This window comes from Oncorhynchus gorbuscha, linkage group LG07, assembly GCF_021184085.1.
Source record: "Oncorhynchus gorbuscha isolate QuinsamMale2020 ecotype Even-year linkage group LG07, OgorEven_v1.0, whole genome shotgun sequence".
Taxonomy (NCBI): domain Eukaryota; kingdom Metazoa; phylum Chordata; class Actinopteri; order Salmoniformes; family Salmonidae; genus Oncorhynchus; species Oncorhynchus gorbuscha.
In genome coordinates, this window is record NC_060179.1 from 75570322 (window position 1) to 75597175 (window position 26854).

The following is a 26854-nucleotide window of genomic DNA, read 5'->3' on the forward strand; positions in this document are numbered from 1 at the left end:
CGTTTCATCTTTTCAGCCCTGGGTTCCTAGAATATGTAATAGGTGGATTATGTGTGCCTGGGATTTTTTTCTTGTGTTGGGTATGGGGCAGTGTTGTATTATGATTGGGGTTGTGTAAGAACTCTATCAGAGTTGTGTTTTGGTTGTTGGTGTGTGTGCATGCTTTATAGTCACAGATGACAGCAAGGTTTACATTTCAGTTTGCTGCACGGATTCCATTTCCTGGATTGTAAAAGCTAGTGAACTAATGTACCAAAGTAGGCCACATGTTTTCACTGCACCAGGCAGCTACAGCCACCGAAAAATGTAATTTAATTCAAAACTTAAATTTAGTGTAATATATTAGCCCAGATGCTTTGACCAGTCAAATGCAATGCTTTGTACACTACTCCCCTCTCATCCGAAATCTGACAAGAAAAACTACGTAGTTCCCACATGTGTTTATTCCAGTTGATCTCCCAGATGGGAGAAAATAGCTTACTACAGAATTAACAAAAGTGTGAAAACGTTAATTTTTGGGAACAGGTGAAAAACATCCTACTAATGCCATTTTATGTCATCATTCTGGACATCGATCCAGTCTTTAAAAGAAGGAATGATTTTTGTTTTCTGTGACAGCCAAAAACATAATGGCTGTGAGACCCACTCACACCATAAGATTAGAAGCAGATGCAGTTGATTTGTATACATACACTCATTAAAAAACATTTCAGCCACAAACCAACAGGAAGAGAGTTATGCATTTAGTCTAGGTGATGTGTAAACTCTGTCTCGGCTGCCCTACAATGGGCGTTCAGAAAATGCTGTGTAGCTCTTCACGCGTGCAAAGTAAAAGGATGCGTACATCTGGTCCAAGTCGAAGGCAGTGACAACTGTCTCGCCGGTGGATCTGCAGGAAAAAGTCTACATTAACATAACATTTTATGTCCCCAATAATTTCTCTTTTGCAATGACATTCATAGACTGAATGCTGTCAAAATCAAAACCCTGGATAACCAGTGTATTACCTGTAGGTGATGTGGCAGGAATGGTGGATCCAATTCAGCTTGTTGAAGCTCTGGCGCCCCCCGGAGGACAACTGCAGTCCCACATGAAAGCTGTGTTCTGTCTCGGGCGCCGCTGGGTTCCGCCGGCAGAACCGAGAGATTCTCTGGTACTCTGCCACCTTCTGTCAAGAGAACACACACAGGGAGTCAGAACTGGACAGCCAAATCACTTTTCAATCATCTGTGGACGATGACACGGGTCTAAGAAGTCTGAAGTGTTAACAATTTGGTCATTTGTAATTTTCTCCTTGTATTATGTGTCCTGCACTGCACCAGTTGACCCAGTTAATGTGTGAGGAAACTGCCTATCTTGTTGGGTTTAAGTTATAACAGGAATGGAAAATATGCTAATAACTTTCCACATCAAGTTATCCCTGTCCAATGCTGTTATCACCTCTTCTTTTCTCTTGGAGACAACAACAAAGACTTTGGTTTGATTGTCTGTGTCCTGCGACAGACGATAATGACCACACATAATGGACTCCACCCTGTGTAAAGGGAAAATTAAAGCCATTAATGTTACAAATCAAATCGTTTTGACAAAAAACAAACTATTATTGCCCTGAAATGTTACACTGTCGTCCAAGCCTGGAGTGTATGTTGTGTTCTAAAGACCTGGTGTTCCTGCTACGTAGACGGGGAACAGTGACCAGTGGGTCCTCAGGTGTGGTCAGCATCATGACTTGGCCATCAGGGAAGAAACGCAGATATCTGGGGACAAACAGTACACCTAGTCTTATCTGACTGCATGATAGATCATTAGCATATCACAACAAGGAAACTAGTGACTGACTGAGGGCCCTACCTGTAGTACTCCACTTGGTGCCAAGCCCTATAGAATCCATCAAGGGACTCCTCTCCCTGACGGATGTATGCCGTCTTGCTGATGTAAACACCTTCAAAATCAACATTGAAAACAACAGATAGATTGAATTTACCAAATAAAACAATTTTAGCTATGCAACTTATGCTAGACATGCCAACTGTGCATTGGTATTGAGGAAATAGACAAGTCTATGAAACAATCCCACATAAGGGATTTTCTTTCTCGAAGAAAGATAAATAACTAATGTTCCTTAAATGTTTACCATCAAAGCGCACACGTGGCCTCTCAAGAAACATCTCCCTCCAGGAGTTGAAGGGCACCAGTTTGGTACAGCTCCGGCCCCACGCTCTCAGACAGGCCGAACGCCAAATCTCTGGGTCCCTGAGGAAATATCAACACAGAGGGGAAATAATAATCTCTGTTCCATTTAAAAAACCAATATGTCATTTAGGAGCCTGTTTTGATCCAGTGTAAGGAAAAGTCATTCACAGCACTGGCATGAATTAAAATGAATCCAAACCATGTTCATTGAAAATATGATGGATTTGTATTGTCTATGGTCTGACCTAGCACAAATGTAGAAGCCTCTACAGACTAAGGAGAGCTGCTCCAGGGCACGCAGGTCCAGATCACGGGACACAACCCAACGGAAGATGTACATCAAGACCTCTGGGGGCAGGGCTGGGGACAGAAACCAGACTGTAAATACAGTATAATAATAGAGTAGTGCCAATCTAATATGCTTCCAGACAACGGTTTATTGAGACGTTTCCATCCTGACCCAAGATCCCAGTGGGATTGAAACACTGAAGACTTACCCGTGTGTCTTAATAAACCACTGTGGAAGCATATTATGGGAGTTGCCAACATGACTTTTTACGTTATTCATGTCTTCTGTCTAGGACCTGAATTGTGGTGGTCTTTGTAGCTCAGTTGGTAGAGCATGGCACTTGTAATGCCAGGGTAGTGGGTTCGATTCCCAGTACCATCCATTTGTAAAATGTATGCACGCATGACTAAGTTGCTTTGGATAAAGTCATCTGCTAAATGGCACATACAGTGCCTTGCGAAAGTATTCAGCCCCCTTGAACTGTGACCTTTTGCCACATTTCAGGCTTCAAACATAAAGATATAAAACTTAATTTTGCACGCCCAATTTTTCAGTTTTTGATTTGTTAAGTTTGAAATATCCAATAAATGTCGTTCCACTTCATGATTGTGTCCCACTTGTTGTTGATTCTTCACAAAAAAATACAGTTTTATATCTTTATGTTTGAAGCCTGAAATGTGGCAAAAGGTCGCAAAGTTCAAGGGGGCCGAATACTTTGGCAAGGCACTGTATTATTGCCTGAGCTCTCCCTACCTGAGATGTGCATCTGAGCCATATCCACCTCAGGAACACATATCTTCAGAGAGTTGTCTTGCAGAGTGAGCTGCTGATGGAAGTAGGCCAATAGATCCTCTATTTCACCATCCATGTCATTCTCATTGCTTAGGAAACAGATATGCAGTATCACACATGGTAGGACTTGTATGGAACAGAGGAGTGACAAGGAGTTCAGATGGCGCACACTTTCAATGTGTACGTTATTCAATGTAGTGTTACAAATTGCCAAAAGTATTAAGATAAAAAGACTTACCCGCCATCTGGATCAGGGGTACGACTGTAGTTGATTTTGAACTCAATGTCAGGCACAATCTGCATTGCCCTGCGATAGTACTTAATTGCTGTAAATTAGGGCAGGAAAAGGGTTTAGCTGTGCTTTTATGTAAAAATATTATTCCCAATCCCAACTACAGTCACACAAGAATCCCATTCAAGTCATGGTACTGATATTAGTATTTTTGCCGCATCATTTTATAAATCATCAATAAAATACTTTGTTGAGCTTCACAATCCATTTTAGATACATACTATGATCATTAGCACATCACATAGAAACCAGTGAGTGACTGAGGCCCCTACCTGTAGTCAAGCCCTATAGAATCAATCAAGGGACTCCTTTAGACATGACACACAAAAAAACGATATCAGTTCCATGACTTGAATGAGTTTTGCCACAAATGCAAAAACATTACTAAACTAAACCAAAGCATGGATTGCTGTCATACCTTGTCTATAGACTGTTTAGAGGGCAAGGAAACCAATGTGTCACTTTGTAATTGGGTGAACCATCCCTTTAAAAGGTCCATAATTTTAACCATACTGAGACAAAATACTAATTTTCAAAAGTGAGTGCTATTTTGCTTTTCCCAACTTGTCTCACAGACATGCATACCTTCATAAACAGCTCCATTCTCTTCTTCCTCAACAGCTTTAAGGAACAACTCTCTGGCCTAAGAGAAAGAAACAAAATATGGTAACGATAGTGAAGACAACTATTAGCATGCAGTCAAAAACTGCAAAACTACTGTAAAACTACTATTCTAAATGGCTGACTTTTTCCTCCCGGGCCAGTTCCTGTTTTCTTTTCAAGTCTGCAGCTCTCGACGACAGTCCTCGGTTCCCCCCATTGGACGCAGAGTTGGGCTTCAGTTCAGACATCCACTGGGCCCTGAACACATTGAGCTCCACCTAGACATATGGAGACATATGGACAATGATGTACAAGTGACTGACATGAAGCGTTTTCTCATTGCCTGGGTCAAGTAGTGAGTAGTCTAGTAAATGTAGCCTGCTCTGAGGTTACCACAGTGGGCAGGTGAAAACAAGAAAGCATTCCAGTGGCCTAAAACAGATCTTTCTAGTTCCTCCCCATTGTTTAAATAAAATACTGACAATTGATGGAAATCCGGCAAGTTAAGACCTGCTTTTTTTAAATACTGAGGCCAACCAAAACACAAAGAAATCCAGTACTGATCTTTCTGATTCCTCCCCTATGTGTAGGTGAATAGCAGCCAATATAATATAGTACTTCTGCATGTAAAAAGCTTGTAAAATTTCTCAGGGCAAGTGATCATAATCTTCAGCCAACCCCCAAAAAATACACCTGGTGCCTTTAAGACTTTAATGTGTACACACACAAAATGACAAAGCATGAGCTACAACACTCCATTGTGTCAGCTCTGTTAATCATAACTGAGTGCATGGCTGCTATCATGAAAAAAAAGAAAAGAAAAGGTCTATATGGATTTCTACATTTAAAGACATCATTATCATGCAATCCTGAGACGTAACAATAACTGTGTAGACTTTGTATTGTGGGGTTCCAAAGTGGCGCTGCAGTCTAGGGCACTGCATCTCAGCAGTGCCCAACCTGGTTCAATTCCGGTCTGTATCACAACCGGCCGTGGGAGTCCCATAGTGCAGCGCACAAATGGCCCAACATCATCCGGGTTAGGGTTTGGCCGGGGTAGCTCGTCATTGTAAATAATAAGTTGTTCTTAACTGACTTGCCTAGTTAAATAATGGCTAAATAAATAACAATTCAAAGTAAGTAATCTTACGTGGAGGTTTGCATCATCAGTACTTCCATTCTCTCCATCTTGATCTTCTACAATGCCAAGAGAGTTGATAACGCTTTCAGCCTGGGCAGAAAAAAAATGTTTTGTTAAAATAACTCGGCCTAAACATGGCAGAGAATCACAAACAAATGTCTAACAAATAGGGTTGAAATAAATCAGCAAATATTTAAGTCATTAACCAAATGCAAGCTTTGTTTATGGGAGTAATGTGGTTGGACAGAAAGACAAGCACAACAAATATTCAAGGAGGATGGGATCACGGTTAAAGTTTACTTTGAGGTGTAGCATGCACGATGTGCACACGTTAAGTAGAACACGTAGCTAACTGGAGACGAACTGCATTGGCTTTTGCCTCTGCCCGGCAAGGCACTAATTTAACGTTACCGAAACATGTGACAAACAGGAAGCAAGCATGGTTTAGCACGCCACATTGCCTGAATGTACTTTTCAGACAGTTAACTTGTCTATTCATCTTTAATGTATCAATACATTAACTACCAGTAGCTACCTAGTTAGCAAACGTTAACTAGTTCGTATCATTGTGGGACTCCCGAGTGGCGCAGCGGTCTAATGCACTGCATCTCAGTGCTCGAGGAGTCACTACAGACCCTGGTTAGATTCCAGGCTGTATCACAACCGGCCGTGATTGGGAGTCCTATTGGGCAGCGCACAATTGGCCCATCATCGTCCGTATTAGGCCGTCATTTTAAATAAGAAGTTGTTCTTAACGGACTTGCCTAGTTAAAAAGTGACATGTTTTACATGCATGTTTACGACTACGGGACACGTCATGCAACCACCAGCAGTAGGCGTGAGTGACCATACTTCCTAGCTAACGTTAGCTAGCTAGCTCGACAAACAAGTAGCCGTGTGCAAGGATTAGCCTAAAAAACAAACGACATTGAGCTACCATTATGGCTTATCTGTAAGCTCTTCTGTTGTCCGTAAACGTTTTCAGGAAAGGGTCTACAGATCACGGTCAGAAAAACGGACAACACAACGTGGAAATTTGAGGGATCGCAGAAATGCAGCCATTTCGACGACGTGCTGACGACTGTGTGTAGCGAGAAAGTCACTTACAACGGTGTGTGGGCGTGACGTCAATACACCACGTGACTAACTATTATGCACTATATCAGCACTCTTATCACAGAAGTTTTTACCTTTCTGCTTGTTGTAGGCTAATACATGTAGGCGAGTACATGGGCCACACAAACAAGTATCATCCTTCCTTGATTAGCATCTTTTGCTAAAATCGTTCAATCCTAGAGTGATCCTGATTCCCGACTGTACCATGTAGGGGGTGTTATTGTTATGAAAGAGAAAGTTAGGGTACATCTCAATATAGTCTGAATTGGCATCTTCTCTTCTCACAACTTGGAAAAACAGGACTGGTTAAAGCAATATGGTTAGGAATTAGCTTTACCTGTTCAGTGCAGATGAAGAAGCCACTTTATGCTATTTTTTAAACCTTTATTTAACCAGGCAAGTCAGTTAAGAACAAATTCTTATTTTCAATGACAGCCTAGGAACAGTGGATTAACTGCCTGTTCAGGGGCAGAACGACAGATTTATACTTTGTCAGCTCGGGGGTTTGAACTTGCAACCTTCCGGTTACTAGTCCAATGCTCTAATCACTAGGCTACCCTGCAAGATGTACCCAAATGTTTTGTTTGATTAAACTTCATAACATAAAAAAAAGTGGTACCCTCACCTCTGTCCCACCCTAAAAGCAGCCAATCACACACTCCCAGCATACAGCACAAGTCAAAAGTTTGGATACACATACTCATTCAAGGGTTTTTATTTAATTTGACTATTTTCTACATTAATAGAATAGTAGTGACGAAATCAAAACTACGAAATAACACATATGGAATCATGAAGTAACCAAAAAAGTATTAAACCAATCAAAATATATTTATATTTTAGATTCTTCCAAGTAGCTACCCTTTGCCTTGATGACAGCTTTGCACACTCTTGGCATTATCTCAACCAGCTTCACCTGGAATGCTTTTCTAACAGTCTTGAGGGACTGAGCACTTGTTAGCTGCTTTTCCTTCACTCTGCGGTCCAACTCATCCTAAACCATCTCAATTGGGTTGAGGTCGGTGGATTGTGGAAGCCAGGTCTTCTGATGCAGCACACCATCACTCTCGTTCTTGGTCAAATCGTCCCTTACACTACCTGAGGGTGTGTTGGGTCGTTGTCCTGTTGATAAACAAATTATAATCCCACTGAGCCCAAACCAGATGGGATGGCGTGTCGCTGCAGAATGCTGTGGTAGCCATGCTGGTTCAGTGTCCCTTGAATTGTAAATAAATCACTGACAGTGTCACCAGCAAAGCACTCCCACACCTTCTCATTCATGCTTCCTGGTGGGAACCATACATGCAGAGATCATCCTTTCACCTACTCTGCATCTCACAAAGACACGGAGGTTGAACAAAAAATCTCAAATTTGGACTCATCAGACCAAAGGATAGATTTCCACCAGTCTAATGTCCATTGTTCATGTCTCTTGGTCCAAGCAAGTCTCTTCATATTATTGGTGTCCTTTAGTAGTGGTTTCTTTGCAGAAATTCAACCATCAAGGCCTGATTCACGCAGTCTCCTCTGAACAGTTGATGTTGAGATGTGTCTGTTACCTGAACTCTGTGAAGCATTTATTTGGGCTGCAATTCCTGAGGCTTGTAACTCTAATGAACTTATCCTCTGCAGCAGAGGTAACTCTGAGTCTTCCTTTCCTGTGGCGGTCCTTTTGAGAGCCAGTTTCATCATAGTGCTTGATGGGTTTTTGCAACTGCACTTGAAGAGACTTTAAAAGTTCTTGAAATGTTCCGTATTGACTGACCGTCATGTCTTAAAGTAATGATGGATTGTAATTTCTCTTTGCTTATTTGAGCTGTTCTTGCAATAATATGGACTTGGTCTTTTACCAGATAGGGCTATCTTCTGTATACCCCCTACCTTTTCACAACACAACTGATTGGCTCAAACGCATTAAGATGGAAAGAAATTCCACAAATAAACTTTTAACAAGGCACACCTATTAATTGAAATGCATTTCAGCTGGTTGAGAAAATGACTGCCAAGAGTGTGCAAAGCTGTCATCAAGGCAAAGGGTGACTACTTTGAAGAATCTCAAATATAAAATATATTTTGATTAGTTTAGGGGGAGGGGGTAGAAAAAGGAAAGGTCACCTGGACCCAAGCAGGGAGGGTGGGTTGGCAGCTACAAAAGCTTGGTGAAGCTTGCTAACTGTGAAGCTGCTGAAGAGGCTAACGTTAGTCATCTCCAACTGACGCAACATAACAATATGACATGGCAATATGTGTTGAAGATTGGGTTGGTATCAGGTCAAATGATTTATGTATACACTAGATTGCACCCAGAGGGCACTGTTCTGAAGCCTCCACACCTCCATCTTGGCACTCCGTCACGGTGTAAAAAATATTTTGGAAGCTATATAAATGCATTTATTAATGTCTACATTTGTTTTTGCCACCTTGATTCTATTTCAGACACCTTAATGCATACTTTTAAAATATATTATGTGAAATAAACAGACAAATAAAAGATTGAAAAGTATATAAAACATTTTCTTTAAAGTATAGTTTTTTGAAAGTTCTGTTACTGTCCCCACTACAAGAAAATGTATCTTAAATATGTGTAATTTTGTTCTTGAAACATTTAATGAAATACCGTAGAATTCCATTTATTGCTATGGAGGACTGTTCCTTCTGGGGAGTGCCAAAATGGCCGAACAGTGGCTGGAATTCCAACTCGGGACTCTTTCTAGAGCTCCGGCTTTCAAACCACTGACGTCATGAATTGGCCATATATTTTTCCTAGTTCCCAGTTCTTTTGAACATGGCATAAACCCAGGTTTGCATATGCTATTGTCACGTTCAGATCGATTTCGCAGGCGTATTTTTCCCAGTTCCCAGTTGTTTTGAACGCACTGAAGTAGGACATTTCCCAGTTCCGAGTTCTTTTGAACGCGGCATTATATAAATCATTGGTCAAAGCAGAGATGATACACTTTGTACGCAGGCTTGGTCAGATGTGGTAAGAACACCAAGTCCAGTAGATGGCAGTAATGTGACATAACATTGGTTGCCAACCTCCGTCAAACACCACTGATGTAGAATACGCAAATCTGCGACGCCCTTGGTCGCGCAGCTGTGATTTATTGTGATGGGCCTGGAGGTAATGTGAGTGAGTGTGCTCGACTCTATACAAGTAGTTTATTGGTGTTGTCTTCAAATGTCCGTTATTCGAGTTGAAACGGATTGGGTGGGTGTCTTTTTAACTATTTTGACTTTGCTTTTTGTCATTATTATCAGCAGAAGTCAAAGATTGATCGTGTGTCTAGCTAACGTTAACCTTAGCTCGACTGCAACATCTGTTTCTCGTTGCAGCAGTAACCATAACATGACATTCTGGTCAGAAATCTTACCAGACAGTTTTTACTCTTAAAATCGTATGCATGCCTGCCCTGTAGGTAACGTTTGCTAGGTAGCTAGTAATGAAATAGGCTAAAACAGTCTGACTACTGTCTGTTGAAGGTCTAGTCAGAAGATCATTTGCATGAAATTAGAAACCATCTGTCTCAGATTCCTTGTATTGTCTGGAAACGGAAAAATAAGTGTATATTTCTCCCCTGTGATTGGTTCTATGGCTTCCTCTAATGACACCCCACCCCTTCCCATCCCTTTTCCTCAGGAGGAGGCAAGAAGCCCATGACAACATGAGTCCTCCAGCTGTGCCTGTGGTCCACTGTTGTTGTCACAGGAACATCTGGTTACACTCAACTGCTGCAGGAGGCTGCCAGCCTACCACCTCTGTTCCTTCAACCTACCACCTCTCTGTGTTCCTTCAGCACGTATTGATCTGATCTGCTCCTGGGCGATGGTGAGGAGAGGGCAGCACCATGAATAGATACACCACGCTCAGGCAACTCGGGGATGGCACCTACGGCTCAGTCATCCTCGGCCGCAGCCTGGAATCAGGAGAACTGGTCGCAATTAAGAAGTGAGTGGAGGTCACATTGTCATAGCATTGTTAGTATGAAAAAAAAGAAGGCTGTGATCTCTGTGGGCAATTGCAGTCCCACCTTTCGAAGGGTTGGTGTATAGTGTAGGTTACATATTATCCTCTGGTACCTAAATTGGAATGGCTTCAACTTACAAGTTGTTGTAGCTGCTAAGCCGTGTAGTAAAATTAGCTGCCAGTGCCTGTGGGATTCGCTAGGAATGGCATTAGCCGGTGGCCAATCCCACGCGTGGTTAAGCTGACAGCTGTCTAGGCAGATGTCGATGAATGAAAGTGCACGGATGACTGACAGGCCCACCTATTTGGCTGATTTGAAAAAAAGGCATCTGTTGGTGAGTACCTTTGGGCAGGATCATAAAAACGTCTGGCTTCTAGTTATAACTTTGACAGGAAGTATGTGGGGGGTTCGGCAGCCACAGACTAGTTGCATAAATGTATGATGTTGGTGGTGTCGCTCTCTTGAGATTGAAATGGACAGGGCCTCTGCCTGTTATAAACCTGCTCTTTTCAATCATACATTTTATACGTATTCATCAAACTTCTTATATCAATGAAAAGAGTCCCGATATGTTTTACAATAAAAAGTATGATCTATGATATGTTGGTCCTTTAATTCAGTTACGCTGAAATGATTACATATTTGTTTCAGAATGAAGAGAAAATTCTACTCATGGGAGGAATGCATGAATCTTCGTGAGGTCATAGTAAGTTCTCCTTAACAGATATGATGCTTGTGTGTAAAATGCTCCACCTAGTGCAGTGTTTCCCCTAGGATTTTGTCCAGCAGTGGTGGAAAGGGAGGCACTGCACCACACCGGTATAGGGCAGCCTAAAGAATACAGCCTATGCTTTCAGTTGTTCAGTTGTCTACTGTTTCACCTCTACTCAGAACCACAGAAACCAACACAAAGAATCTAGAAGGTGACTCTTGTGTGTACTGTCTTTGGATTTTAACTCTCTAGTTCCTCACTCAGAACCAGACATTCATTCTTTGCCGAGAGCTTGAATCCAAAGGAGTGTAGCAGCATTCTAGAAGAAAACCAGCCCTCCAGGGATCTTGGTTGGAATGTCAGCTGTAAATAGCATGTGCCACCACCAAGACCCATAACGACTTTCCCCTCTACTCAAAACTATGGCATGGTGCCTCCATTTACCTCCATCCTTTTCAGTGCATGGGAAAACTTCACCTGCATTTACTATGATCTGCTCTAGTTTTCTTTATTACACCTGAGTTATAAAGCATAAAGAAATCCCTAAAGGCTGCACCTTAAGAAATACCAGTTGTTCCCCACACTGTACCCAAGATGATATACAGTTTATTCATGCTTTGATTGTCAATCAATGTTTTTATTTTGAACTAAAGCGTATTTGTTGTATGCCGGTTTTAAGGGTCAGATCTTCTGTCTTACCTTTTTATGTTTCTAAGTCTGGAGGCCGACAGCAGCTTAATTGGGGAGAATGGGCTCGTGGTAATGGCTGGAGCGGAATTATTGGAATGGTATCAAATACATCAAACAAATGGTTTCCAGGTGGTTGATGCCATTCCATTTGCACCGTTTCAGCCATTGTTATGAGCTGTCCTCAGCTCAGCAGCATCCTGTGGTATCTAAGTCTGGCCATGATGGAGTGTTGCAGAGCTGTTTTTGATGATTTACAGATTGAGGTTATTTCCCTCATGCTTTGTCTTGATTGCTAAGGTACCATCTAATTTATTCACTCCTTTCAGTCCTTGAAGAAACTCAACCACGCGAATGTGGTCAAACTCAAGGAGGTTATACGGGAAAATGACCACTTGTACTTTGTGTTTGAATACATGAAGGAGAACTTGTATCAACTAATGAAAGACAGGTAAATATAGCTTTTTTTGATTCACATAGCCTAAATATAGGCTATTTGAAATGGGTTTAGTGCTTTGGGGATAATTGTCAGTAGGTCAAAATCATAGCTCATATATTGTTATCTGTATCATGTTACAGGTCTCGGCTGTTCCCTGAATCTGCCGTGCGAAATATTATGTTCCAGATACTGCAGGGATTAGCATTTATTCATAAGCATGGTATGATTAGAATGATACACTAGCACTTTTTGCTAATGCTTTTTACTTGTTACTTTGTATGCTCACTGTATGATTTTCCCCCTAGGATTCTTTCACAGGGATATGAAACCTGAGAATCTTCTGTGCATGGGACCAGAGCTTGTGAAAATAGCTGACTTTGGGCTTGCCCGTGAGATAAGATCTCGGCCGCCATACACAGATTATGTTTCAACGAGATGGTTAGTTTTGTTACCTCCATATGATGGGTTTATGTGTCACTAACCACATTTCTATCCACAGCTTTTATACGAGTGAAGTCATACCGTATATAAAAAATAAATTGCGCGATTTAAATGCTTACAGATCATTTGTTAATTCGACATGGTGGGATATATTTGTGTCGGTAAAGTTAATAATGCGAGAAATGGTGTTGGAAACACCTTTATGCACAAATATTGATATAATAACCATCATATGTCGTGGAATTTCAGTACTGAGAGAGACTTAGTCAGTTCTTCAAACAATCATCTTATTGCAATAATGAAACTGTCAACTCAACAGTCTTGACTGTTAGGCTGAGAACCTACCCTTTACAGACCATGCTGTTCCTTATATACCTCGTACCAAGATTGCTTAGTCATAGCTGGTTCAACCCACCCCCCCATATAGATAAGCCACTTTGGGTTCATCCTATGGTCATCTGCCTCTGGTGCTGTCTCCCAGATGCCAGGAAGATTGGGACTACTGAGGCCTTTGCTCTGTTCCTCCAGGCTCTCTCGATCTCGGTGACACCCACCGCATCTTTTATCTATGGAATGCCATCTGTAGGTTTTTACTTAGCCATCACTTAATCAGTTGCCAGCCCCAGCTTCAAAACACTCCTCTCAGTTCACTCAGGATGAAGGAAATATCTTACTACAATATTAGTTAAGTAAATCATTTTAAACTATTAATCTCATACAAATAAGGTGAAAACATAATTTTTCCCTCACACATATCAAAGTAAACTTTGAGTCACTCGATGATATGGTGTTTGGCGCTCCCACTACGACTTTGGAAACCATGCAGTTTATAAGGCTACAGATGAAATCAGTTATGTTGATCTTCACAGGGTGGTGAAAGTGCAGAGTGATGAGCTTGATGCTGCTTTCCAATAAATATTGAGGGTCTTATTCTGGTGACATGATGATCGATGCTTGAATGCCATTTGACAATTTATTTATTTTTTCTCACTCTTATCCATAATCTCATCATACACAGTAGGCCAGCCTACCCGTACTGTATCCGTGAGCTGTTGGCTAGAGCGCATGTGCCAAGCCCAGGGTAGACACATTTGCTATTTAATGTAACACTTTTTGTGACAAAACTATTCATAGAGTCGAAAGTCCGATGGCAACACTTTGGACTTTAGATTTTGATCCGGTACATAAAAACATAAGCATTGTGTGTGCACTACGCCATCACATACGTCTGTTTGGTGGAAACACCACTGGTGGAAAAATGTGCATATTTTCAATGCGAATTTTAGAATCTTCGCCAATTGGATGGAAACCTAACTACTGACACCATATTTAGTTATCTGAATTTATTTTTCTGATTTTCTGTCAATTTGTGACATTAAACCTCTTGTAGTATTTCTCTTATCATGGGGAGCATCAACCAGACTATAAATACCTTCTCCCTTCCCTGTGGTGTCTTCCAGGTACAGAGCTCCAGAGGTGTTGCTGAGGTCCACCTCGTACAGCTCTCCCATAGACCAGTGGGCTGTGGGCTGCATCATGGCAGAGCTTTACACCCTCAGGCCTCTGTTCCCTGGCTCCAGTGAAGTGGACACCATCTTCAAAATCTGCCAAGTCCTGGGAACTCCAATGAAGGTAGCCTTGTTCTCCGGGGCTGTTAGATCCAGAATGTCAGCCAAAAGCAAGCTATACTGTCCTCACATCATCATGTAAAATGTCTTGTGGTGGTGTTAAATAGAGAAATCACACCTCACTGAAGATGTGATCAGTCTTGTGTAATGTGCTTTTGAAATGACATTGTCATAACATCTAAAAAATGGTTACATCTATTTTATATGGTAAAATAAGCAGGTCAATAATCATTGTGTTGGATCCACTTCTTCTAGAATGACTGGCTGGAGGGCTTCCAGTTGTCAGCAGCCATGAATTTCCGCTGGCCCCAGTGTGTCCCCAGTAATCTGAGCAGTCTGATCCCCAACGCCAGTACTGAGGCCATTCAACTGATGAGAGACTTACTCCAGTGGGACCCTAAGAAGAGGCCAGCCTCTGCCCATGTAGCAAACCTTGGCTTGGGCATATCTCTGTTATAATCTATGCTAAAATAAATGTTTAGAATGGATCCTTAGAATAGTTATTTTACCATCCACTGATAGAATGGTGAATACTGAAATAATTATCAGATTTAAAGCTATGTTAGCTTGTACATTGCTAAACAGGTTAGATATTCTAACATTTTAATGGCATGTCAATTGATTAATATGTCCTGCTTTGGGATCCTTCAAAGCCAATCAAGTATTTTATTCTCCATTTGCAGGCCCTCAGGTACTCCTACTTCTACGTGGGTCAGGCGTTGGGCACTCCTCAGCAGATCCTGGAGCAGGGCAGGCCTCAGCCAGGTCCCCTACCTCCACAGCCACCACAACCATTACAGCAGCCCCTGCAACAACCACTGCTGCTGCTCAAGCCAGTGCCCCCTCCCCAGCCAGCGCCCCCAAATCAGCATTTCACCTCGTCCAGGCCCCTGCAACAGATCCATCCAGCCCCAGTCTCAGCCCCCACCCCAGTTCCATCGTACCAGAGGCACTCAAAGCTGTTGCGAGAGCAGCCCAACCGCATGGTGAAGCAGGAGGAGACTGAGATGGTCCCACAGACCCGCTTAACTTATGTTGTTGACAAGAGCTTGCAGAGCCAGGTGAGTTTTCAGTCACCAACCAGGGCTACTTGAGCACGGCAAGCATTCATCAGTGGAATGTCATTAAATAAATACAAAATTAAATGGAAAGTTGATGAATTCTTCATAAATGTAATTGAACTGTTTTTCTTCTTTCTCCCTCCATAGAGATTGTTAATACACCATTTCCTTTTTTTAACAGTTGACCCAGGAGGCTGAGAATGCCAACTTCTTAAGCTATCAGACGAAACCTAAGGGTGGAGGACGCCGGCGATGGGGCCATGGCACAGGCCTCCTAAAGGGTGACGAGTGGGATGACTTTGAGGACACTGAGCTGACCTCACTAAGTTTTCTGGGCAAAACAAACTTTCCTACAGAAAAGCGAAGAGAGGAGACGTTGAGCAGGTGAGATTGTCTGCCTGCGTTATCCCAGTGACCTGAGTAAACCTGCGTTATCCCAGTGACCTGAGTAAACCTGCGTTATCCCAGTGACCTGCTTTAACCTGCGTTATCCCAGTGACCTGAGTAAACCTGCGTTATCCCAGTGACCTGAGTAAACCTGCGTTATCCCAGTGACCTGCTTTAACCTGCGTTATCCCAGTGACCTGCTTTAACCTGCGTTTTCCCAGTGACCTGCTTTAACCTGCGTTATCCCAGTGACCTGCTTTAACCTGCGTTATCCCAGTGACCTGCTTTAACCTGCGTTATCCCAGTGACCTGCTTTAACCTGCGTTATCCCAGTGACCTGCTTTAACCTGCGTTATCCCAGTGACCTGCTTTAACCTGCGTTATCCCAGTGACCTGCATTATCCCAGTGACCTGTGCATTATCAGTCTGATCTTTTCAGATAAGGGCTTTATGTATTTCTGTTATGCCTTTCAGGTACGGAAATGTTTTGGATTTTAGCAGCCCCAAAGTTAAGGGGCAGGTGACGACAGGTGAGGATGCACCTTTGAATCTGAACAAGGCCATGTCCTACCAGGAGCCTTCAAGGACAGCCTCTGCCAAACAGTATTACTTGAAGCAGTCAAGATATCTACCAGGTAGAAAATACAAAAACCTTACCTTTCTTCCAAGTGGATATTTTTAACAAGGCACTTTCAGTTATTGCCAATGTACACTACTGTTCAAAGGTTTGGGGTCACTTAGAAATGTTCTTGTTTTTGAAAGAAGACACATTTTCTGTCCATTTAAAATAACATCAACTTGTATCTGGAGCATCAGCATTTGTGGATTCGATTACAGGCTCAAAATGGCCAGAAACAAAGACATTTCTTCTGAAACTAATCAGTCTATTTTTGTTCTGAGAAATGAAAGCTATTTCATGTGAGAAATTGCCAATAAAGAAGATCTCGTACAACGCTGTGTACTACTCCCTTCACAGAACAGCGTAAACGGTCTCTAACCAGAATAGAAAGAGTGGGAGGCCCCGGTGCACAACTGAGCAAGAGGACAAGTACATTAGATGGTCTAGTTTGAGAAACAGATGCCTCACAAGTCATCAACTGGCAGCTTCATTAAATAGTACTCGCAAAACACCAGTCTCAACGTCAACAGTGAAGAGGCGACTCCGGGATGCTGGCCTTCTAGGCAGAGTGGCAAAGAAACAGCCATATCCCAGACTGGCCAATAAAAATAAAAGATTAAGATGAGCAAAAGAACAGACTGGGAGATTGGAAAACAGTGTTATGGACAGATTCATTTAAATTTGAGGTTCACAAAGAAGAACATTCGTGAGACGCAAATGCTGGAGGAGTGCTTGACATCATCTGTCAAGCATGGTGGAGGCAATATGATGGTCTGGGGGTGCTTTGGTGGTGGTAAAGTGGGAGATTTGTACAGGGTAAAAGGGATCTTGAAGAGGAAAGGCTATCACTCCATTTTGCAATGCCATGCCATACCCTGTGGACGGTGCTTAATTGGAGACAATTTCCTCTTACAACAGAACAATGATCCAATGCACAGCTCCAAACTATGCAAGAACTATTTAGGGAAGAAGCCGTCAGCTGGTATTCTGTCTATAATGGAGTGGCCAGCACAGTCACCAGATCTCAACCCAATTAAGCTGTTGTGGGAGCAGCTTGACCGTATGGTAAGTGCCCATAAGGCCAAGCCAATCCAACTTGTTGGAGGTGCTTCAGGAAGCATGGAGTGAAATCTATTCAGATTACCTCAATGAATTGACAACTAGAATGCCAAAGATCTGCAAGGCTGTAATTGCTGCAAATGGAGGATTCTTTGACGAAAGCTGTTTGAAGGACACTATTAGTATTTCAATTAAGAATCATTATTTATAACCTTGTCAACATCCTGACTATATTTCTTATTCATTTTGCAACACATTTCATGTATGTTTCCATGGAAAACAAGGACATTTCTAAGTGACCCCAAACGTTCATAAAATGAGGTCACTAATCGGCATTGAGCCTTCTTTTTCAGTAAACTTTGAACTTGATGTAACTGCCATTTTTCTACCAAATCAGAGCCATAAGCATATGTACATGCTCTGATATAGAATGCCTAATGGTTTTCAAACCTGGATGAAACCACATTCTTTTCAGCACCTGATTATCAATGATCATCATCTCAGTGGCTATGTTGCTGAGTCATGATGTAGTCTTGTTGAACCACAAGGTGCAGCTTGTTGCAATGGAAATGACATATCAAACTCTATTTCCTAATCTATCCCATCTAACCCTGCAGGTTTAAGTACTAAAAAGAATATGGCAATAAATTCCAACTACAGTGAAAGCAACCTCTGGGGCAGCAAAATTCCTGTTGGAGGAACACTTCCTAACCGAGGCACTCATGGTAATGATTTGTGTTGGGACCAATGTCCTGCATGTTTATCACCTGTCATCCTACTACACTAGTGAGAGGGCTGTGTGGTATAAGCTAGGGTGATGTCTTATCTGTGGTGTGTGCTAACAGTATTACATGTAAGGTACATTTCCTGTTATCTTTGATGGCCCAATCACAGGTTCAAATACTCTTCCAAGCGGATATGTACCGAACTATTACAAAAAAGAGGTTGGCTCTGCTGGCCAAAGAGTGCAACTCGCACCTATAGGGGACTCGACAGCATCAAGTGAGTGATCTATAGGGGACTCGACAGCATCAAGTGAGTGATCTATAGGGGACTCGACAGCATCAAGTGAGTGATCTATAGGGGACTGGACAGGTCCCTCACTTGATGCTATCGGGGACTGGACAGCATCAAGTGAGGGACCTATAGGGGACTGGACAGCATCAAGTGAAGGACCTATAGGGGACTGGACAGCATCAAGTGAGGGACCTATAGGGGACTGGACAGCATCAAGTGAGGGATCTTTGTAGTCTCGATGCACAGTTGTCAATCCAGGCTAGGTGCTGTGTAGTAATGTAATTCTATTGTAAGGTAATAATGTGGCTTGTCTCTGCTGTCACAGATTATGCAACCTGGAGGTCGTCTAGCAGAAGTCAGATGGGTGCCTCGTCCTATGTGCCGTCGCCCACCAAGACTACGCCTGGCCTACGGTCTCGCCCCCCAGCACAGGCCATCCATGGGCGCACAGACTGGTCTGCCAAATATGGACACCGCTAGTGGCCTCTTTGGGACACTTGTGTTATTTCAGTACTTCAGATTTGTCTTTTCCTTATAAAAGGAAAAATGTATGTTTTCATATCAAAGTATGTACATGTTATACAGCAATAACCTTGGTTTTGTATTAATCTGTGTCTATTGTTCAATGTACAACTTTTTCAGTGTGTGTGTGTGTGTGTGTGTGTGTGTGTGTGTGCATTATATGGATAAATGACCTCTGCAAAATGTTGGTGTTGTCACATTTTGTTCAGTGACAAATTCCATACCATTTTTTTTTTTATTGCGTAGCATAACTTTCTCAACCCCTTCTTAAAATGTTTGTTCCATAGATTTTGTAAAACGGCCCCATGAAGTCCCCACGACCCAGTCTTTATGCATTTTATATTGCAAATATCACTGTGATATTTTGGCCAACACTGTTTTTCTGTTGCCAATTTGTCTTTATTTATTTTTTTACATGTTTTTCTTGGTGCTTTCTTTCATGAGACATTCTGGAATACAGGAAACACTTGTATCTTGATCATTTTTATATTTTATTCATTGTTTTTTTTCTCTAACTCAATAACTCTGTGCTTTATTTTAATCAGAATTGATGACAGAATTGGCTTTAGTCTTTCTTTGTAATGAATTGTGTGGCTCTCAAAAAAATGTATTGAGAGATTGTACGTTGACTTGGTTTATCTGCTGGGCCAAATTGTAAAAACATGTAATGCCATTGCTAACATTTTATGTGGTATTGTAATGACCATTTCATTAACAACAGTTAATAAACTCATTGGTGTGTATATCGTCTGATTTAGTAGTTAAGAAAAAAATCTTATTTACTGGGTTCTGGGTTAGCTGCCCAGGAGAAGAACAATAGATTTTTTTACATTTACATTACATTTAAGTCATTTAGCAGACGCTCTTATCCAGAGCGACTTACAAATTGGTGCATTCACCTTATGACATCCAGTGGGACAGTCACTTAACAATAGTGCATCTAAAACTTAGGGGGGGTGGGGTGAGAGGGATTACTTAACCTATCCTAGGTATTCCTTAAAGAGGTGGGGTTTCAGGTGTCTCCGGAAGGTGGTGATTGACTCCGCTGTCCTGGCGTCGTGAGGGAGTTTGTTCCACCATTGGGGGGCCAGGGCAGCGAACAGTTTTGACTGGGCTGAGCGGGAGCTGTACTTCCTCAGTGGTAGGGAGGCGAGCAGGCCAGAGGTGGATGAACGCAGTGCCCTTGTTTGGGTGTAGGGCCTGATCAGAGCCTGGAGGTACTGAGGTGCCGTTCCCCTCACAGCTCCGTAGGCAAGCACCATGGTCTTGTAGCGGATGCGAGCTTCAACTGGAAGCCAGTGGAGAGAACGGAGGAGCGGGGTGACGTGAGAGAACTTGGGAAGGTTGAACACCAGACGGGCTGCGGCGTTCTGGATGAGTTGAAGGGGTTTAATGGCACAGGCAGGGAGCCCAGCCAACAGCGAGTTGCAGTAATCCAGACGGGAGATGACAAGTGCCTGGATTAGGACCTGCGCCGCTTCCTGTGTGAGGCAGGGTCGTACTCTGCGGATGTTGTAGAGCATGAACCTACAGGAACGGGCCACCGCCTTGATGTTAGTTGAGAACGACAGGGTGTTGTCCAGGATCACGCCAAGGTTCTTGGCGCTCTGGGAGGAGGACACAATGGAGTTGTCAACCGTGATGGCGAGATCATGGAACGGGCAGTCCTTCCCCGGGAGGAAGAGCAGCTCCGTCTTGCCGAGGTTCAGCTTGAGGTGGTGATCCGTCATCCACACTGATATGTCTGCCAGACATGCAGAGATGCGATTCGCCACCTGGTCATCAGAAGGGGGAAAGGAGAAGATTAATTGTGTGTCGTCTGCATAGCAATGATAAGAGAGACCATGTGAGGTTATGACAGAGCCAAGTGACTTGGTGTATAGCGAGAATAGGAGAGGGCCAAGAACAGAGCCCTGGGGGACACCAGTGGTGAGAGCGCGTGGTGAGGAGACAGATTCTCGCCACGCCACCTGGTAGGAGCGACCTGTCAGGTAGGACGCAATCCAAGCGTGGGCCGCGCCGGAGATGCCCAACTCGGAGAGGGTGGAGAGGAGGATCTGATGGTTCACAGTATCGAAGGCAGCCGATAGATCTAGAAGGATGAGAGCAGAGGAGAGAGAGTTAGCTTTAGCAGTGCGGAGCGCCTCCGTGATACAGAGGAGAGCAGTCTCAGTTGAATGACTAGTCTTGAAACCTGACTGATTTGGATCAAGAAGGTCATTCTGAGAGAGATAGCGGGAGAGCTGGCCAAGGACGGCACGTTCAAGAGTTTTGGAGAGAAAAGAAAGAAGGGATACTGGTCTGTAATTGTTGACATCGGAGGGATCGAGTGTAGGTTTTTTCAGAAGGGGTGCAACTCTCGCTCTCTTGAAGACGGAAGGGACGTAGCCAACGGTCAGGGATGAGTTGATGAGCGAGGTGAGGTAAGGGAGAAGGTCTCCGGAAATGGTCTGGAGAAGAGAGGAGGGGATAGGGTCAAGCGGGCAGATTGTTGGGCGGCCGGCCGTCACAAGACGCGGGATTTCATCTGGAGAGAGAGGGGAGAAAGAGGTCAGAGCACAGGGTAGGGCAGTGTGAGCAGAACCAGCGGTGTCGTTTGACTTAGCAAACGAGGATCGGATGTCGTCGACCTTCTTTTCAAAATGGTTGACGAAGTCATCTGCAGAGAGGGAGGAGGGGGGAGGGGGCGGAGGATTCAGGAGGGAGGAGAAGGTGGCAAAGAGCTTCCTAGGGTTAGAGGCAGATGCTTGGAATTTAGTGTGGTAGAAAGTGGCTTTAGCAGCAGAGACAGAGGAGGAAAATGTAGAGAGGAGGGAGTGAAAGGATGCCAGGTCCGCAGGGAGGCGAGTTTTCCTCCATTTCCGCTCGGCTGCCCGGAGCCCTGTTCTGTGAGCTCGCAATGAGTCATCGAGCCACGGAGCGGGAGGGGAGGACCGAGCCGGCCTGGAGGATAGGGGACATAGAGAGTCAAGGGATGCAGAGAGGGAGGAGAGGAGGGTTGAGGAGGCAGAATCAGGAGATAGGTGGGAGAAGGTTTGAGCGGAGGGAAGAGATGATAGGATGGAAGAGGAGAGAGTAGCGGGGGAGAGAGAGCGAAGGTTGGGACGGCGCGATACCATCCGAGTAGGGGCAGTGTGGGAGGTGTTGGATGAGAGCGAGAGGGAAAAGGATACAAGGCAGTGGTCGGAGACTTGGAGGGGAGTTGCAATGAGGTTAGTGGAAGAACAGCATCTAGTAAAGATGAGGTCGAGCGTATTGCCTGCCTTGTGAGTAGGGGGGGAAGGTGAGAGGGTTTTGATCGGGTCCTTGGGTCCTTGGGTTTTGATGAGGTCCTTGGGTTTTGATTGGGTTTTGATCCAGAGCTGACAACTGCTGAAGTTACTGTTTTCAAAGTTTAAAAAAAATAATAATTCAAAAGAAGGCAGACTGCCACGTGCAGTGCCTCATTTGGATGTGTCTGAAGTCTTGGAGCTTGACTTCCCTACGTTTCTCCTACAAATGGGCCTTGAGCTTGTTTGGAGGTTCTAGCAGGGAGTGCAGCTACGCGTATACCAACGATGCTCGTCCGGGAAACTCGTCCTCTTCCACCGAGCGCGGGGCTTCGGGAGGGACGCACATGGAGCGGTGAGGGAGGAAGGGGACACCCGCCTAGCCAGCCAGATCAGCCGAATCAACCCTAGCGATCAATGGGGTGACAGATGTCGCAGCCAGATCGCCCTCACATCCGCAGTAAAGGATTGGCTCGTCGGTTTATATATCAAGAAAGAGTCATACGATTTGCAATTACGGTTTGTATTATTTTTGTGGGTCGTGTTTTAAAATACTGTTGTCTGTTATGACATCTTCTGTAAGAGGGAGTCGAAGAATATGTGATTTGCCTTCTAATATGTTTGTTTCACAATGCATTTGTTATTTTACCCATGATGCCTTGCAGACATGCAAATCTCCAACTCCACTCTCATGTCGGTCACACGACACAGTGCTTGAGGTTCACTTCTTCGTTAGAAGCGTTTCGTAACACTCGATATATAAGGTCAGTATTACTTCTTAGACTTATCTAGAAATTATTGGTTGATAATTACAGAGACAACCGCATGTTTTGTATGCTTTTGTTTTTCAGCTTTATTTTCGTGTATGTTTCAGTGTTCTAGTTTCAGAGTAGTCTGTTCACAATGTACAGTAATGTATTTGACAGACATGCATGCACCAAATCTATTGCAATGCATCTAGCGCAACAATGCTGAATTTGCACACGTGAAAGCGTAATGGAATGTGGTTATTTCTTTCCTACAGTAAACTTCAATTTCACCATGTCTGGAAAAGTGGTGTTGACTTATTTCAATGGGAGGGGGAGAATGGAGTCAATTCGATGGCTTTTAGCAGTTGCTGGAGTTGAGGTACGTAGGCTGAGCAAATAAAACACAATTTTACTGTAGGGCGTTTACATGAGTTGAAATAGTGGCTAGACAAACATGTGATGCCCACAGATAGATCACTGAACTGGATGTTCTGTCATAATTAACATGTACATTTTATGTCCACAGTTTGAAGAAGTGAATATAACAAAGCGTCAGGAATATGTAAAACTGTTGAGTGGTAAGTTTTGGTCACAATGGTAAATAGAAATATGATAACATGCTCATTGTTTTGAAGGGTGTTTCATTATTTAACCTTCTTTTTTTAAAGATGGAGCACTCATGTTTGAGCAGGTTCCCTTGGTGGAAATGGATGGAATGAAGCTGGTTCAAACCAAGGCTATCCTGAACTACATAGCAGGGAAATACAATCTCTATGGGAAAGACTTAAAAGAACGAGTCATGTATGACATTTTTTTATGATTGAATTCTAACATTTATTTACTTGTTTGGTTGTATTGCAGAGACATAAGTGAAGCTGTTTGTATAAATAAATGAGGGAAATCTGCTATGGTTTCAAAGGGTTTGGTTTTCATTTACTTTTAGGATTGACATGTATGCTGAGGGCGCGCAGGACTTGATGCAAATGATGATGGCGTTGCCCTTCATGCCGCCTGACACCAAGGAAACTAAACTGGAGGAGATAGAGAGGAAAGCAACAAGCCGTTACCTCCCTGTGTTCGAGAAGGTACTGTATCATTTGGGCCTTGGCCAGATGGGAAGAGTAGAGTTCACTAAGGGGAGGAAATCTAATCTAAGCTATTATATTAGCATAACAATTGCAACATACATTTACATTTACATTTAAGTCATTTAGCAGACGCTCTTATCCAGAGCGACTTACAAACATACCATGTTTGCTAAGGCAACAGAAAAGAAGGTTGGCACGTTTGTACAAGTTGTATTGTATAAAGAGGCTGTGCTTGTGATTTTCTCACAGGCGCTAATTGGCTCCCAGTACCTGGTGGGTTTTCAGTTGAGCTGTGCTGATGTCCAGCTACTTGAAACCACCTTGATGTTGGAGGAGAAATTTCCAACAATTCTTTCCAAATTCCCTGCTGTTACGGTAAAGTTGATTGCAAATGTATTTTGTTCTTGACAAAATAATCATTAGTCAAATCATCTTGTTTCATTTGAGTCTCATCCAAACATGTTAGAGGTTGACATAAACCCCAGTAGCATATGAATATCACATACCAGCTCCACAGCACATTTGTTAGATATCAGTATACAATATGACTGGCCATACTGGTTCAAATGTACTGCTACAAAACCCTGGGTGTGTTCCAATAATCTCTTCTCTCTCATGACGTCTACACTCTTTCAGTACTTTCCACAAATCTCAAATCATTGGATTAGTGGAGGCATATTTATTTTACCAGTAATTGCCTTTCAAATCAGTGAAGGGGAGAAAAACAAGTGCACACCCTGGGAGGAAGGATAGATGATTAGGACATATTACACAGCAGATTTAAAAGAAGGGTAAAAAGATCCATGGATACTTCAGTTGATTCATTCTTGATTGGGTGTGAATGGTTTTCTTTTCAGGCTTTTCAAGGGAAGATGAAAAGCCTACCAGCCATTCACAAGTTCCTGCAGCCAGGCAGCAAGAGGAAGCCTCAACCAGATGACGTATATGTAAAGACTGTGTGTGAGGTGTTAGACTTCAAGCTCTGATTCTCGTCTAAACATCAAGTAAAATTGACTTTAAAGAGTTGAAGCTAATAAATTACCTATACATTGTTCCATATTGTTATTCCAAGTCATAATTTCTTGTAAAATGCTGTGGAGAAATTATGACATAAGCTTATGAATTGTTTAACCCTGGCAATATGAGTGTGGTGTATTGTTTGCAAAATAGTTTTAGAACTAGTTCCCTTTGTGCTCACAAGAAGTTTCCGGCAATACCCAAGAGAGAACCTTGATTTACTTGGGTGAATGCCCAGAAATAGCCTCTGAGAATTTTATCAGGAGCAGGTGTCTTGTTACACATTCTCTTTTGTACCCAAAACTCCTCGTGCTGAGGATGAATCGTGTCTGTGTGAGTTGTGTGTATCCTAGTATAAAAGGTGCCCGGGGACAGTCCCCTCGTAGAGCTTCTGACCAACCTGTACTGAGTGTGCAGAGTTTGTTGTAACCTTTCAACTGGCGTGACTCTTAATAAAGTTAATTTACTAATTGACTTGAGTCCTTCATGGTAATTTCTATTACAATGTGTAAGGACAATTGTTTAACGAGCACAAGTATTTAATGTTTTCCAATAATGTGCACAAAGAAAAAGGCTGTTGAACAAACAAAATATTTGCTGTAACTAAACCCTCTGTCTGTTGTGAGTTTTCCATCATTAATAGAGGCTATTTACTGTCATGCAACTGAATATGATTATGTAAAACTACTGAAAGGTTAGTAGTCAAACCTGCAATGCTATAAAATGTATTTTGTACGAGTAGTAAATGTCATTGTATTTCTGTTCCCATATCCATTGAACAAATCATAGCCTGTGTGCTTATAACCAGTAGTAAATTTAATTGTTCAACAAAAAGTGTTCCTTTGTTCTTACAATGACTGAGTGAATAGTTATTGTAAGACTGTACTTCATTCAACTTAAACAATTTCCGATGAGACAACATAACTATTCAAGGAAGTACAGTGGCCTGCGAAAGTATTCATCCCCTTGGCATGTTTCCTATTTTGTTGCCTTACAACCTGGAATTCAAATGGACTTTTGGGGGGGGTTTGTATCATTTGATTTACACAATATGCCTACCACTTTGAAGATGCACCATTGTTTTTGTGAAACAAAACTTGAGCGTGCATAACTGTTCACCCCCCAAGTCAATACTTTGTATAGACACCTTTTGCAGCAATTACAGCTGCAAGTCTCTTGGGGTATGTCTCTATAAGCTTAGCACATCTAGCCACTGGGATTTTTGCCCAGTCTTCAAGGCAAAACTGCTCCAGCTCCTTCAAGTTGGATGGGTTCTGCTAGTGTACAGCAATCTGTCATGCAGGTGAAAGAGGACCCAAAAGCGACTTAACAGAAACAGAGTTTATTCAAGTCCAAACAGAAAACGACAAATCCTGAATCCTTAACAGGAAATGTCCAAACAGGGAATAACAGAAATCCTCTAGTCTGTAGAGGGGGAATAACAGGAGAAGCGGCCACAGACTGCCGGTCGCTTCGGGTAGGCGCAGGCCGTAGCTGACAGAGACACCTGCTCACACGCAGCATCTGATGAAGGCAAAAACACGACAGGACAGGGCGATACACAATCACAGCACGGTGAATTCTAAACAAGGAACCGACAGGACAGGAACGGAACACAAAGGAAGAAATAGGGACTCTAATCAGGGGAAAGGATCGGGAACAGGTGTGGGAAGACTAAATGATGATTAGGGGAATAGGAACAGCTGGGAGCAGGAACGGAACGATAGAGAGAAGAGAGAGCGAGAGAGTGAGAGAGGGAGGGGGA

The 26854-nt window shown here is 42.9% G+C and overlaps 3 protein-coding genes across 12 annotated transcripts; 2 read left to right on the top strand and 1 right to left on the bottom strand.

Moving 5' to 3' along the window:
* Positions 1-425: 425 nt before the first annotated feature.
* On the bottom strand, positions 426-6412 carry LOC124040356 (F-box only protein 9-like). Of its 2 annotated transcripts, none has more exons than XM_046357483.1 (13): positions 6248-6412; positions 5320-5400; positions 4313-4447; positions 4152-4209; positions 3513-3600; positions 3236-3363; positions 2439-2553; positions 2135-2253; positions 1852-1942; positions 1662-1757; positions 1441-1534; positions 1008-1165; positions 426-889 (listed from the first exon to the last, which is right to left on the bottom strand). In XM_046357483.1, exons 1-13 carry the CDS (start codon positions 6248-6250, stop codon positions 781-783), a joined length of 1275 nt encoding a protein of 424 aa, XP_046213439.1. In that variant the 5' UTR covers positions 6251-6412; the 3' UTR covers positions 426-780. The 2 variants fall into 2 exon arrangements, with proteins under 2 accessions (XP_046213439.1, XP_046213438.1); XM_046357482.1 differs by having other exon boundaries at positions 1008-1168; positions 6248-6411.
* Positions 6413-9407: 2995 nt separating this feature from the next.
* LOC124040358 (serine/threonine-protein kinase ICK-like) lies at positions 9408-19719 on the top strand. 9 transcript variants are annotated; one of them, XM_046357487.1, is made up of 14 exons: positions 9408-9550; positions 10067-10375; positions 11046-11100; positions 12123-12244; positions 12373-12452; positions 12538-12670; positions 14134-14305; positions 14557-14727; positions 14985-15362; positions 15544-15746; positions 16224-16384; positions 18045-18152; positions 18322-18429; positions 18770-19719. In XM_046357487.1, the coding sequence occupies exons 2-14, from the start codon at positions 10275-10277 to the stop codon at positions 18922-18924; spliced, it is 1947 nt and encodes a 648-aa protein (XP_046213443.1). In that variant the 5' UTR covers positions 9408-9550; positions 10067-10274; the 3' UTR covers positions 18925-19719. The 9 variants fall into 9 exon arrangements, 8 of the variants coding, with proteins under 8 accessions (XP_046213443.1, XP_046213442.1, XP_046213444.1 ...); XM_046357486.1 differs by having other exon boundaries at positions 9414-9550; positions 10224-10375; XM_046357488.1 differs by having other exon boundaries at positions 9415-9559.
* Positions 19720-22894: 3175 nt separating this feature from the next.
* Positions 22895-25563, top strand: LOC124040360 (glutathione S-transferase 3-like). Its single transcript, XM_046357493.1, has 7 exons — positions 22895-22999; positions 23260-23363; positions 23511-23562; positions 23653-23785; positions 23928-24069; positions 24322-24447; positions 24930-25563. Exons 2-7 carry the CDS (start codon positions 23277-23279, stop codon positions 25056-25058), a joined length of 669 nt encoding a protein of 222 aa, XP_046213449.1. The 5' UTR covers positions 22895-22999; positions 23260-23276; the 3' UTR covers positions 25059-25563.
* The last annotated feature ends 1291 nt before the right edge of the window (positions 25564-26854 follow it).